The sequence below is a fragment of the Sphaerodactylus townsendi genome, linkage group LG03, assembly GCF_021028975.2.
Source record: "Sphaerodactylus townsendi isolate TG3544 linkage group LG03, MPM_Stown_v2.3, whole genome shotgun sequence".
NCBI lineage: Eukaryota > Metazoa > Chordata > Lepidosauria > Squamata > Sphaerodactylidae > Sphaerodactylus > Sphaerodactylus townsendi.
The window spans coordinates 89,895,514-89,910,155 of record NC_059427.1 but is presented as its reverse complement, the minus strand read 5'-3'; the positions used below and the strand labels follow the sequence as shown (position 1 = coordinate 89,910,155).

The following is a 14,642-nucleotide window of genomic DNA, read 5'->3' as shown; positions in this document are numbered from 1 at the left end:
AGAAGTATTGGAATATGCCTTGAGCCTAATTTAGGGGCATGGTTATTAATTTCCAATAAGGCTGATGGAAGGTCACTCAAAAATAAATTGAAAAGGGTTGGTGCTAACACACAGCCTTGCCTCACACCTTTAAGGTAGAAATAGAATCAGTCATGGGAACCTTCCGTGAGCACTTAACTCTGCAGTTTGTGTTGGTATAAAGTTGCCTGATTAGAAAAAGAAGTTTATTGTCTATTCCTTGTATAGCCAATTTATTCCAAAGACGTTCTCTAGAGACTGTGTCAAAAGCTGCCTTCAAATCAATAGAAGAGAGGCAGCATAAAGTTCTTCTTAGGACTTTGGGTGGCTATTAGCTTAAATCACGTAAGAACATGAGATGCTGTAAATATGTCAGCTGTGCATAGTTTTGATCAATTATGGTATGATCGTCAGTATTAGTATGATAGGGGTTGTGAAAAAAAATAAAAAAAATAAGTGTCCTAGGATTTTTTAAATGCTTCCTTGTATTTTTTCACATTCTGTTTAAATATCTTCTTTTTATTGCATTATTTTGTTGCTAAAGGGGTTAAATATTTTTCTGTACTTTAAATTAATGGAGACAGTCTAATGAAACAGTTATCAAGTTATACCTTTTTTCTGCTTATGCCATTATAATGGATTCTCCTTTAATATACAAAAGAGTACCACGTACTCACATTCCTATAGTGATGGACACTGTAAAAATAGCTGTAATAAAAATTTCTGTTGACAGCATAACAAAGGGCCTGTTGTTCTATTGCACAGCTGAGCTAAATAGAGGAAAACATCTGCTTCTTGTTTCCAGAACAACTGGCATTTTGAAGGAGAGTTTTTCAAGCTTTTAATAATTTTCTTAAATCTCTTAGGTGCTATACGGGTGCAAAAAGTGCTTATGTGCACCAAGCCCTTGATGTTTGTTTCCTTTATGGCATATGTTGATTATTGTACCTTTATAGCAAAAATGTATGTAAATAAATGGTCTCACCAGGTAATTTCAGGAAAGGGTCCTAGCTGCTATTAGACCTACTTCCTGGACTTGTCTCTATCCATTGAGCCCCAGGTGGCTCACACAGCTCAGGTGGCTTTTTTCCATCTTTGCCAGGTGATGCGGCTGGCCTCCTGTCTCTGCAAGGCTGACCTGGTCACAGTGATCCATGCCCTGGTCACCTCAGCTTAGATTTTTGTAACTCACTCTATGTGGGCCTTCCCTTGCAGTTGCTCCAGAAACTGAAACTGGTCCAGCATGCAGTGGCATGGCTTCTCACGGGGGATTCTATTTTCCCTGTGTTACGCCACCTGCACTGGCTCCCAGTGGAATACCGATCACCTTCAAGGTGTTGGTATTGACCTTTAAGGCTCTTTGTTGCCTGGGACCCTCATACCTCAAGAATTGTCTCTCCCCTTATATCCCCACCCGGCCTCTGCGTTCTGCAGAGGCGAATCTTCTGGTGGTCCCTGGCCCCCCTGTGATCTGGCTGGCCTTGACCCGGGCCAGGACCTTTTCTGCCTTGGTCCTTGCCTGGTGGAACGCTCTGCCTCCAGCTATCAGGCCCCTGTGGGACCTGGAGCAGTTCCTCAGGGCCTGCAAAACAGTTGTTCTGCTGGGCTTTGGGGGAGGTTGACCGTTGATGTGCTGTTCCCTGCATGCTTTTGACATGTACATGCTTTACCATCTGACTACTGCCATCATAGCCCAATCCCCTCCCAAGAATAAGTGGAAGAGATTGTACTAGATACGGGTTGCCATCAGTTGTTTTACTTACTGATTTAATTGGCTGTGTTGATTGTTATGTTTTATTCTATATATATTCTATATTCTATATTTCTTGGGGTTTATATATTCTATATATTCTATATTCTATATTTATTGGGGTTTATAATGTTTTATGGTAAAGTTTATGTTATTTTGCATCGCTTAGAGGCCCTTGGGTGTGGTAGTGCTCTGGGCAATAAATAGAAGTAAAAAACTAAAATCTTAAGTTTAAAAATTAAAAGAATTGAAAATATGTACAGTTGAATTCTGGCTTGTCTTTAATGTAAATCAAAAACTTTTCTAAATATCAGGTAAGGATACTGGCATAGGTTATATTCCTTATATACTGTTGTATACTATTCCTTATATACCGTGTCTTGCTTCTTCCCATTTTAGCAAAGCAAATCAAATTGGGAAATCAAACCAGTGAGTCAGGATGTCCTGAATTGTAGGACACACGCCTTGGAAGAATTTCCTTTCCATTGCTACACAGGGAATGTTCTTATTGTTCTGCTCGACTTTTGATGTTTATAGAAGTGGAATAGATGTAACAACTTTGGGACTGACTTGAAAGTGGAGTCTTTTGACGTCATTATCCAGGATTTTGATATCTGTCTGTCTATCTAAACAGTTTAACCTTTTAGTTCATCTCTGTACCTTACATAAAGGAGAGTATGCAGTTAACTTTGAGTATTATTCAGTTTATTTAAACTAATCTTTGATGCGTAGTTGTTCAACAGGTCAGACAATAATTGATAGGAAGTTGAATGCTGACAGATCATAACATAGCATAGCTTAGTTGGCTATAGAGTGATGTTATTATGTTGCTCTTTGCTCTTCCTGTTCAGAAGAAACTTTTAAAAGCCTGTTTCTAGCTCTCATGGTTTGGGAGAAATATTTGAAAACATTCAGCTTGTACCTGCTGGAGGCTTCAGTGTAAAGACATTACATGACTTGCCTTTATCTCATCGCTGTTCACATATGGATTATTAATGCTGGCTGTGGTGTGGATGTTGTTAACAAGGGAAACACGGTTTTTCTTTTGAGCACAGAGACTTAGAACTCTGAAGGCCCAGATAATGTGGTCAACCAACTGTCTGCATTGAAACGTCAGATTCTAGTGCTTCTCCTACTTTCAAGTTCTGTTGCTGAACTCTTATTTGCTATACGTTGCAGCCACGGTTTGTTTTTCTTGATAAACTGATTATCCACAGGCTGACTCACAACACTGATTTTAGATCTCTGACTTTCTTTAAAAACTAAACAGAAGTCATTGTCTTGAGCACCTCAAGCTCAAAATCTTTTACCTCCAATCACTTGTTATGAACTAGATTTTGCTTGTCTTGTTAAGTACAATCCTGGAATTTGACATTCTCAGTCCAGTGGACGACTGGGAGCTTGGGCTAGGAAGAGGTAACTTTATTTGAGATGGGGCAGTGACTCTCCGGTACTTTGCTTACATTTATTTAGGAAACCTTTTGGTGGTGCTATTTGTGGACTTGTTTGAGGTATTAAATTGGTAAAATTGGTATATTAACTTCTGTTGTTCATTTTCTCCCTCAGCAGATTTCAGAATTGCTTGAGCTTTTTGTAAATATCTCTAACTCCTTAAAATGGAGAAGCAGATAAAAGAGAGCTCCTCCACTTCAAAAGTAATTAAATTTAGCATGTAAGAACAGATTCAAGAACTTTGGCAGGTTTCATTCATGTGCTTGACTGTTATCATTTACAATATTTGTGATTTCTTGGCAAAGTTGGAGAACATTTTATGTTGTTGCATGTGATCTTTTGCCATTAGCTGTTTAATTGTATGGTGTTTTCTTTCTTGTTTAGAAAAATGTGGCACAGTTTTCTTGACTTGGGGCCAATGTGAAGTTATATTTCCTCATTTAGTTTTTGAAATATTTGTAGGAAGCAGTTAGTTTGACACATGTGCATTGTAGAGATGCAACCCAGAATTAGCATCAGGAGGTGAGACCTGGAATTTTGAATGCTTTGCTTTAAAGGACAGCTCTGGAGTAGGTGCACAGAGATTTTGCTGCTGCCTGTTGCTTTGCATGAATTGTCTCTCTTCAGTGCTCCCATATGTAATTTCTAGTTGTCACTTCCCCAGCTTTTTATGAACAGGTGACTCATATGTTTTCTTTCATGTTGCACAGATCCCCTATCACAGCATTCATTGGCTTATAAGAGTGTGCCAGCAGCCTGATCAATTTACAGTTGATTGTCCTATCCTGGGAGAGGGCGGCCTATACATTGAAAATATTAAATAAATAAATAAATATAAATATAAAGAATTCTTGCCTTGTAAGCAGTGGTGAATTTTGATTTGCATGACACAGTGCAAAAGTTTCATAGATTGCCCTGGTGGACCCGAGAGGAGTATTCCTAAAAATGTGTTGAGAGGAGCCTGCAGATGGATGTTGCTGCTATCAGTCCTGGTTTTATTGCGGATACTAGTCTTCAGATTTTTAAAAAATAGCCAAGTCCATCCTTGCTTTAGCTTTTTCTGTCCTTAATAAATCTCTTGTTTAGATCGGATTCCCAACACCTTTTAAGGCTAATCTAGATGTCTTTTGTGTGTGAAATCAATGGATGCTACATATTTTATAAATTCAAGGTTCTAAAGGTTCAGCATGGTTTAATCTTTTACTTTAAAGGAGTGAGAATATGTAGAGGTCTTTGAGAAGGTGTTTGCCGCCTGAAGTGTTTATGTCCTAAAATAGCATGTACATTGAGCATCATAAATTTGAGGCTACTGTACTTGCAGCCAAAAAATTATTAGGCTCTATTTTAAGCCTCACAGGAAGTACAGAAAATCAGATCATTCCAGACTTTTTGAATGAAAAAGAAAAGGAGTAAGTTTTGCCTTCATTAACTAGTATTTTTATTCTACAATTTGAAAGCATTGTCATATTCATTTAGATTGGTAATAGTTAGAAAAGTGCTATGATGGCCAGAAATCCCCCCCCCCCCCGATTAGGATTGCAATTTTGAAGAGGTTGAAAATTGCTTCTGCCTGTGTAGTAAACGTTTAGTTTTCTGTACATCCTCCTCATTGGTATGATTTTGAAGGGTTGAAAGAGGTTAGTCTGTTGTACTTCGATTGGTGGGAAGATGTTTGAATGTACTGTACCATCCAAATAAATGGATTTATGTGTCTAATGTTCATTGCTCAAGAGCATTTTGATAATGTCTTTTGTTATCACCTAACTATATTCATTTCTCAGATTTCATATATAATTCATATATAATTTATGTTCAGTGCTAAAGGTCACAAAAGAAAAAAAAACGTAAATGTAAAGGCTGTGAGTGATAGGTATATTCCTCCCTCCCCAAAGTAAGCAGAAAAAACTCCTCCCTTCCCAAAGTAGTGGTGCTGGTTAATTGCGCTGCAGCAATGCAGGGTTTTGCGGGACAAGGGGTAGAATGTTGCGCTGGATATGCTTGGTGTTGCTTACATCTGATATACAGTAGTGGCAGCATGTAATTATCAGTATCTGAAAAACCTGCTTAATGGGAGATGCCAGGGGCCATGTTGCATTTCAGTAAACTTGTGTAAAGCTGGTGCTGTTGTCTTACAATAGCTGTAGATAGTAGTTTACTGAGGTTCTTTTAGAAGTAGTAAATCTGGTGACTGTAAAGTTTTGACTAGCCTTTCTGAAATTATAGGTTCTCACTTTCTCATGTTCATTAAAATCCAGTTATGGATGTTGGCAGATAGATTTTTCTATGATGATCAGTGTAATGGAGATTTTTTTTTTGCTGAGTCCATATGATTCCTGAGTATATGCTTGGTGAATTAACTGTGTGCTGTGGTCTTGTGTGCAATTCAGTCTACAGGGTTTTGCCCCATTCTTGCAATGTAGACTAGTGAGGGAGCTATGTAGCCACTTTTCACAGACTAGTTCAGTTTAACCTGTTCAAGTGTAGAGTCTGAACTTTTTAAAAAGGCTTAGAAGACAACACATGGAGTCCGGATTTGATCGAACATGAACTTCACACAGAAATGTATGACATATCCTACCTTTGGACTTTGATGCTGGATGCACGTCAGAGACATGCAGTTGGAGACATTAATAAAGCTGATTTTTTGCAGGGACTGAGGAAATTGGTGGTATGCAGTTAAAAAAGCTGCTGGTTTTCTAAAATATATTGGCAAAAATGGCAAAGGTATGTGTATGGCTTAGCCCTCTAGTGACAGAAAATGTTCTTTTACTTTTTGGAGTCTTCCACAAGAAATAGAAGGACCATTTTTATGACAGAAGAAGCCAGTGCCCAGCTGGAGGGTAATATAGCTACAGTTAATACCTGATTGGAATCATATGCTGAAAGAGATTATCGTTATGAGATCAGACTCAAAACAAATACAAGAACTGCTTATAGAGATCAGTTTAACACTTGAAAATTCACTGGAATCACCAGAGCACACGAGGATCTAATGAATAAATGAAAATGTTTTCAACAACGATCAGGATATGGATATAGCACAACAAAGCAATGAGAGAAATTGCAAAACACCCCACTGAGACTGTATTAATAGATTACACAGACAAAAAACAAATCCTGTAGGCTTGCAGATATGTGTTTCATCATTCAAAGGGAGATATGTATCCAGCCACCACTAGGAAAAATATGTGTAGATTGCCCCAAAGCCTATCATTTTCCCGAGCATTCCATCTTTATGAGCAGATGAGCTGTTTTACAAAGAAGAGCGCTACAATAATGACTTAATCATCCCTGAGTGTCATCGATTGGGAAAAAAGGAAAGCAGTGAAGTCTACAATACCATCCAAATAGCCCCCCCCCACCCCCGAATTAAAGATGGACAAGTCAACTGCATGCATGAGAGAGAGACAATACAGAACTCAGGCACAAATACAGGAATAGGGCTAGCAGGATATGGTCGTTACCTTGTGTATTAGGAAAGGGCAAGGTCAAAAGGAGATATAAAGATTGAAGCCATCATCTAGATTTACATGTGGTATGTTTTGGTATAACTATACTATGTTCTCCTGGAGGCGACTTAGGGCATCATGGATGGGTGATTTCCAACCCTTCTTCTGGGAGGCAGGATGTTGATTTTTTCCACTTCCTGTTGAGGTGTTGGCCTCCATCTTTTTCCCCCAGTATTGGTTGTAGCAAATGTATTCAACTGGTAAAAAATTTCGGCCATGAGTATCATATTATTTGGAAACTGGTGCTTTAAAATGTTATTTCATGTTTCCTCTGCATTGCACAGGGCATCTGTTACATTTAAAAAAAATCTTCAAATGCCTGAATGATGTTGAAACCATTGTTGGTGACATAGTAGTGTAGGGATATTTTAGACAAAACTGTAATGATCAAGATGTTTATTGGCAAGAAGCATGAAGACCAATCTACAGCTATGTGCCAGTAAAATGAAAATAAATGTGTCAGTTTCTTTGTCTTTTTCGGCAGGATTATTATGCTGCAAAATGGTGGCTGGTTTGTTAATGTTCATAATGTGCAATACTTATTTATTTTTGTTTGTTTAAAATATGCTTATGCTGGCTCTCCAGGAAACCTGCCTGAGGCATTGTAGATCTGGTGGAGGACAATTGATGTGATTGAGATACCAGTCTAGCTTTACATCATCCGGGCGGGGGGAGAACTGAAATACTGTGATGCAGTGTTCATTCTTTATTTCTAAGTAGATGCTGTGACAAGGAAAAACTGCGACAGCTGTTCTTCACTGTTCTAGTAGTGTATGCTGGTAACAATGAAAATAGATCTTTTAACAGCTGGAGCAATAGTCTTCAACCTTATCACAACCTGGACATTCCTTTAATCCCAGATTGTAACATGGGATCCGCTTCATTTTCCTTAAAAAATTGAACCAATTTTTTTTCTAATTTTTGTCAAGAAGGGATGCGGTATAATGGTGCAGTATGAATCCCTATAACTGTGGTGGCGAACCTATGGCACTCCAGATGTGGACTACAATTCCCATCAGCCCCTGCCAGCATGGTCAATTTGCCATGCTGGCAGGGGCTGATGGGAATTGTAGTTCATGAACATCTGGAGTGCCATAGGTTCACCACCACTGCCCTATATTGAAGATATGTTCCAAAACTGTGGTGACTCCACAATATCAAGCAAAGAACTGTAAAGAACTTTTGACAACTTGAAGTAGGGTCTTGATAACTTGTAGTGATGGCTCTATTAAAATATAGTGATGTAGCATTATCTACTGTTTGCTGTGTTGAAGTGATAAAAAGCACACTTCAAGAAATGTTATAAATGGTATATAGACAATATTTCTTTCTCTGAGGAGGGCTTTTTATTGCTAGAGTGTGTCCCACTGTCTTCACATGGAGGCCGAACTAAAACTTTTGGTTCCTGTCTCCCAGGATATTAGAGTAACAACCAAAAATAACAGTTGTTGAGGTAGAAGATGAACCCAGGCTTTTCCCTTTTCACACTTTCACACCTAAGCCGGAGGACATCTTGTGGGGAAATGTTTCCCACACTCCAATCGGGGAAGGAGGAAATGACTTCAAACTTCCTCTTCCCATTGGTGTGGAAAAAAAGTTATGTTTTGCATGCTTTGATTGTAGATAGAAAGGCAGTAGATGAATATTTTGCCTTATATGGAACAGAGATTTAACTTTGGGGAATTAATGTAGGGTCTGGTCAAAGTATTACCTTGTCTTTGTGGAAGACACAGAGACATTTCCTACCAGACTGGTTTTCTAACTCTGAGTGCTGAAATTTTGTGCTGAAATTATTACTGTTAAAAATAAGGTCTTCATACAAAATGTCATACAAAGTTAGGAGAAACTTCTATGCTACCTTATTTGTTTCATCTGAGAGGTTGGGAAAAAATTAAAGATGAATGTAAATAACAAATTCTGTAGTAAAAATATATTATTTGAACAGAAACTCATACAGTTAAGATAGGTAGAACTACCAGCATATTTGGATATTGTTAAATTTTATCACATTGAAAACACTAAAGTCTTTAATAATGTATTATCATTAGGGACATTGTGTTTATTAATTTTGTTGCCAAAATTATTAATATTTAAACAAAAATGTTCTTGAAAACGTTGTATATGTCTACAGTATACAGGAAACTTATCATTATCTAAAACTGCAGATTGCAGTATATAACATTTTTGATACTATGTGTTTTGAATAAAATCTTGTCTTTCATTCCACTCATTCTAAAAGCAGCAAACATAGTTTTTTTTTAGTTCTTCATTTGAGCTCAAGGACATCTGGGTTTCCCATCAGCTAGTCACTGGGAGGCAGGAGTAAATTATGTTGAGCCTCATGGTCTGCCAATTCTCCATTGTGCTCAGAGGACATCTGGGTTTTAGGCATCTACCAATCAGGGAGGCAGGAACTTCTTCATTGATTTCCTCAGCTTCACCTCTGTTTTGGGGTCTTCCCCTCTGCGTACCAGTTCTGGTCACTCCGATCAGCAGTGCCAGCCAACTTAATTTATGGAAACTGGGGAAAACAACCAGCTCCCCTAACAAGGCAATGCAAAGCTAGGAGCGTAGAAAAAACAGGTTAAACAGATCTCACACAGAGATAGAACAACACATGAGGTAGGAAATTGTCCACAACACAAATAATTGGTGGAAAGGGAAGCTGAGTAACATCATGTTTAAGAACAAACGTATGTACACATTCATGACTGTCTTGTTTCAGGAGAGGATGGACGACTAAATTGGTAGGGCAGATGTCCTTTCCTGCTCAATGAAGAATTACCCTTCACGGGTAAGACCAATGTTATTTCTCCGTTGAGCTCAGAGGACATCTGGGTGACCTCCCCTAGCAGTGAGGAAAAAATGGGGGGGGGTCTGTTTTTTTTTCTCTGCATGGATTCTTTCCTAGGAATCACATAAATTGTAAAATCTAGTGGTCTGGATGGTAAGGTAGCAATCTTTGTTTAGGAAAGTTTTATGCATGAATTGATTGGAAACTGAAAGATGACTATTTGAACTAAGAACCTAAGAAAGAGCCTGCTGGATCAGACCAAAGTCCATCTCGGCCAGCACACTGCTACTTGCAGTGGCCCACCAGGTTCCTTTGGGAGCTCACATGCAGAATGTGAAAGCAATGGCCTTCTGCTGCTGCTGCTTCCGAGCACCTGGTCTGCTAAGGCATTTGCAATCTCAAATCAAGGAGGATCAAGATTGGTAGTCGTAGATTGACTTCTCCTCCATAAATCTGTCCCTTTTAAAGCTATCCAGGTTAGTGGCCATCACCACCTCCTGTGGCAGCACATTCCAATCATGTGTTGCGTGAAGAAATGTTTCCTTTTATTAGTCCTAATTCTCTCCCCCCCCACCCAGCATTTTCAATGTATGCCCCCTGGTTCTACAGAAAAACAGACAAACAGAAAAATTTCTCTCAGTTGACATTTTCTACCCCATGCATAAATCAAACACACCATTTCTTCTTTACCCTGCTATTCTAAGAACCATCTTTTAAAGTCATACTTTGGTTCCTTCGAACAATTAGCCCTAATCCAAAACATATCATTAATAAAAGGTTAAGTTGTGCAGTATATGCTGTTAATTTGAGCACCAACTGAAGAGGGCAGCATAAAAACATAAGAACATAAGAACTAGCCTGCTGGATCCGACCAGAGTCCATCTAGTCCCGCATTCTGCTACTCGCAGTGGCCCACCAGATGCCTTTGGGAGCTCACATGCAGGATGTGAAAGCAATGGCCGTCTGCTGCTGCTGCTCCTGAGCACCTGGTCTGCTAAGGCATTTGCAATCTAAGATCAAGGAGGATCAAGATTGGTAGCCATAGATCAACTTCTCCTCCATAAATCTGTCCAAGCCCTTTTTAAAGCTATCCAGGTTAGTGGCCATCACCACCTCCTGTGGCAGCATATTCCAAACACCAATTACACGTTGTGTGAAAAAATGTATCCTTTTATTAGTCCTAATTCTTCCCCCTAGCATTTTCAATGTATGCCCCTTGATAGACTTTATAGACTTCAATCATATCCCCCCTCAGACGCCTCCTCTCCAAACTAAAAAGTCCCAAACACTGCAGCCTCTCCTCATAGGGAAGGTGCTCCAGTCCCTCAATCATCCTCGTTGCCCTTCTCTGCAGTTTTTCTATCTCTTTGATATCCTTTTTCAGATGTGTGACCAAGACTGAACACAATTATTGAAGTCGCGGTCGCACTTTTTCTTCAACTATATAAGGGCACTTGATAATCTTTTGCAGTTTGTATTATCAAATTAGTTTCCTAATTATCCCCTTTACAGAGTTTTCCTTTTTTTCACAGCTGCCATGCATTGAGTTGACATTCCCATGGACTATCAACTAAGATACTAAATCCCTTTCCTGGTCTGTGACCAGGTGGCTTTTCTCCTCTTGAGGGTTAAAAGATTGAAGTTTGGATTTTTTTAAACTCCTATGTGTGCATCACTTTACATTTTGCTTCATTGGTGCATTTGCCATTTCGCCCAACCCACTCACCTAACTTATCCAAGGTCCGCTTGGAGCTCGCCCACTTCGAAATCACTTTGTGGTTCTCACCACCCTACATAATTCGGTATCGTTCGCATAGGCTTGGCCACCACGCTTCACTACCCCTACTTTGGTCATTTGTGGGCGGTTAAAGAGCACTGGTCCCAGAAATGTGGATCCTTGGGGGACACCACTCCCTACATCTCTCCATTGCGAGAACTTTATTTACACCCACCCTTTGGCCTGTTTCTTCGCCAGTTTTTTAATCCATGAAAGGACTTCCCCTCTTATTCCTTGATTGCTGAGTTTTCCTCAATAGTCTCGGGTGAGGGAATTTGTCAAAAAGCCTTTTGGAAATCCAAATTGACAATGTATACTTGGTTTATACCCTGCACATGCCCTATTTTACACCCTGAGAACTCTAGTAGGTTTGTAAAGACGGGACTTGCCTCTCTACGAAAACCATGCCTATTGATTCTTTCTTAGCAGATCTTGCTTTTCTACATGTTTTATAATTTTATCTTTAATGATAGATTCTACTAATTTACCAGGAACAGATGTCAAACTGATGGCCTGTAATTTCCTGGGTCCCCCCTACATCCTTTCTTAAAGATTGGTGTGACATTGGCCATCTTCCAGTCTTCAGGGATGGAGGCTGACTTCAGGGATAAGTTGCATATTAAAGTGAGAAGATCAGCAATTTTATGCTTGAGCTCCTTAAGAACTCTTGGGTGAATGCAATCTGAGCCAGGGGATTTGGTAGCATTTAGTTTATCAATGGCTGCCAGAACTTCTTCCTTGTTTGCCACTGTCTTTGCTAGTTCCTCGGATTTGCCTCTTAAAAGCTTGGTTCAGGTTCAGTCACCTGAACTGTCACCTAATGAACAGCATCATAGTGTCCTGAGGTCTCTGAAGCAGAAAATCTTTGCTCATTTACTTCACCTGGAGAAGTAGCCATATCTGTTCCACTCTGCCTTGTAGATACTGTTGGGTATTCCTATTAGATGCTTTGGGGACTGATGAAATACTTAGAGGACATGTGTAATCTATGATGATTTGCATGACATTTTCGGGGACATCTTTGTCATCATGTGAAGACAATTGTTGCTTGGATAAGTATTTGAATTGGGTAGTGGTTTATGGGTAGTAAGTTTCAGGATCAGAGTGGGGATTTGAATCAAAATTAATTTATGTGATTATAGCAGTTAGAATTCAGTGATGAATGCAGCAGAGAGAAAGGAGAATGCATTGGTGTTGAAAATCATGTACAATCTTATTTGTGATTGCTGGCGTTTTAGGTTATAATTGAGGATGGTCATAATTTTAATGAAAATATGGCTGATTGATAATGTTGTAATTATGTTCAATACATGGATTTATAAAAAATGGTGTTTGAATTTTATTTTGACTGTCCATGTTGAATCCACCTTAAACACTCCATGCAGTTACTATGTCTTCCCACTAGATGGCCACAAAAACTGTAACTGAAATTTTAAGAAGTGTGATAAGTTTTACAGATTTTTGAAGCAGTCTTGAGAAGACTGTGGCAAACATTCAAATCTGCTGTATCATTGCTTTATAATAATAGGATAATGAAGAATCCAATGCTTCAGATTGTTTTGCATACTATACACTTAAGTGTACATCTTAAAAAGCATTTTACTCATTCCTACATATTTCATAGGAGATTTGTTCAATGCTCCTACAAAGCTGTTCAGTTTCTGTAAAAAAAGTGGCCAGGACAGGTGGGATTAAAATATGATCTGGGATGTTCTAAGGACAGGGAAGAGATTCTTAGTGGCAGGACACAAAGATCAGAGAGTACAGAAGATGCCAAACATTCATTTAATTTGGAATATGTGCAAATTTAAAGTGCGCGACATTGGCTGTGAGCTGCAATACATGCTTGTTTGGGAGAGAGGGGATAGCTCCAGGTCTTCAGAGTATCCAAGGCAAGACTTTCTGATATGTAGGTTTGTTGGACTAAAATCCTTAGGTGTCAACAGTATAATAACTTTTCTTCATATTGTTGTTACAGAGAATATTTTTTAATGCACTAAAGAGAAGAATACACAAGTCATCATGTCCTGTTAGCAGAGCAGTTTTCCTGTGCAGGAAGGGGGTAATATTTGAGATTTAAGTGTTTAGTCTTTCATCACTGGAGCTCTAAATCAGGTTGAGACTGATTTATAAATGGTATATTAAGCAGTAATATAATTTCTGTTTTGATGTGCTTCTGATTAAGCTTTGTAAGGGCATTTCTGTGTTTCTTGCAGATATTTATAAGCTTCCTTTTTTGTACCTGCATTTGTCACAGTATTATAGTAAACTTTGTCCCACTGAATTCAAATACTGTGTAATACATATTAAATTTTGAGTAGTTAAGGATTACAGCTTTACCTGTGTAATTTTAACATGGAATTATGTGTTACATTATAATTCTGTGATTCTTTTAACTGATGGTTTCAAAAGTTTATACAATGGGGATGCTGGAGCTACTGTTTAAACCTGTGTTTGTATGAGGATAAAAGAAGGATGGTGGGGGATAAGTTTTGATGGAAGGAAAAAAGCTGGAAGGAAAAAAAATAAGGATCCGCTCTGCCCATGTCCATAAATTACCTTTAAAATTATATGCTATTAGTGGCCTTCCAATCTTTAAGAGAACGGTATCATTTCAGTGTTGGATCTTGTTGTGTATGGCTTCCTTCATATTTGTTGTGTGGTTCTGCTTGATATGGCTACCTTAGGATGCTTGTCCTGTAGTAGCAAAACACACGCTTAGAAATCACACTTTTACTCCTGTTGTTGTGGACTGCTGTTGTTTAGAAACATGTTCTACAAAACATGTTGTCTGCTATGAGATGTGCGTTATTGAAGTATTTTAAAAGATATTACTAAATACAAACAGTTTTTTTAAGTATCCCTCTTCTTCTGAGGAGGTATTCCTGATTTCTCCATACTTTTTAAGATCTCTGCAGCAGCCCTGTGAGAGACGTAGTTAGTTCAAAGGCAAATTAAAATTCATGGTTCATTGAAGATTTAAACCCAATTTTCTCTGTTGTGGTCTAACACTGTGCTACTCCGCAGCTGTATTGTTTAAAACAATGTTTTGTTTTTATTTTCAGGAATTAAATACTATATATTACTATCTTCATGGAATGGACATACTGTCAAATCTCAGGGAACATCAGTTAAGGTAACTATTTCTGATCTCATGCAGATTTGGTTGTTTGAAAGCTTGAGGGGTTAAGGTAAAGTGAGCCTTTGTGGTATGGTTTGCCTTTTAAATGCTTGTTGGATAGAAGAAAGATAATTAACTTTTATTTGTGTATTTGTTTTGTTTATTAAAAATACTTATATGCTACCTCTTCAGAGACCACCTTGAGGTGGCTCATAACAAAA

General features: G+C 38.6%; 1 protein-coding gene across 12 annotated transcripts in view; it reads left to right on the top strand.

The window, feature by feature from the left end:
- The window catches only part of RAPGEF6 (Rap guanine nucleotide exchange factor 6), a 206,448-nt gene that overhangs the window by 17,386 nt on the left and 174,420 nt on the right, over positions 1-14,642 (top strand). For all 12 annotated transcript variants that reach the window (XR_007243829.1, XM_048488521.1, XM_048488512.1 and 9 more), the window contains exon 2: positions 14,366-14,436. Coding sequence is in view for 11 of the 12 variants with exons in the window: in XM_048488521.1 (XP_048344478.1) it covers positions 14,366-14,436 (71 nt within the window). In the remaining variant the exon portion in view is untranslated. The remainder of the gene's footprint in view (positions 1-14,365; positions 14,437-14,642) is intronic.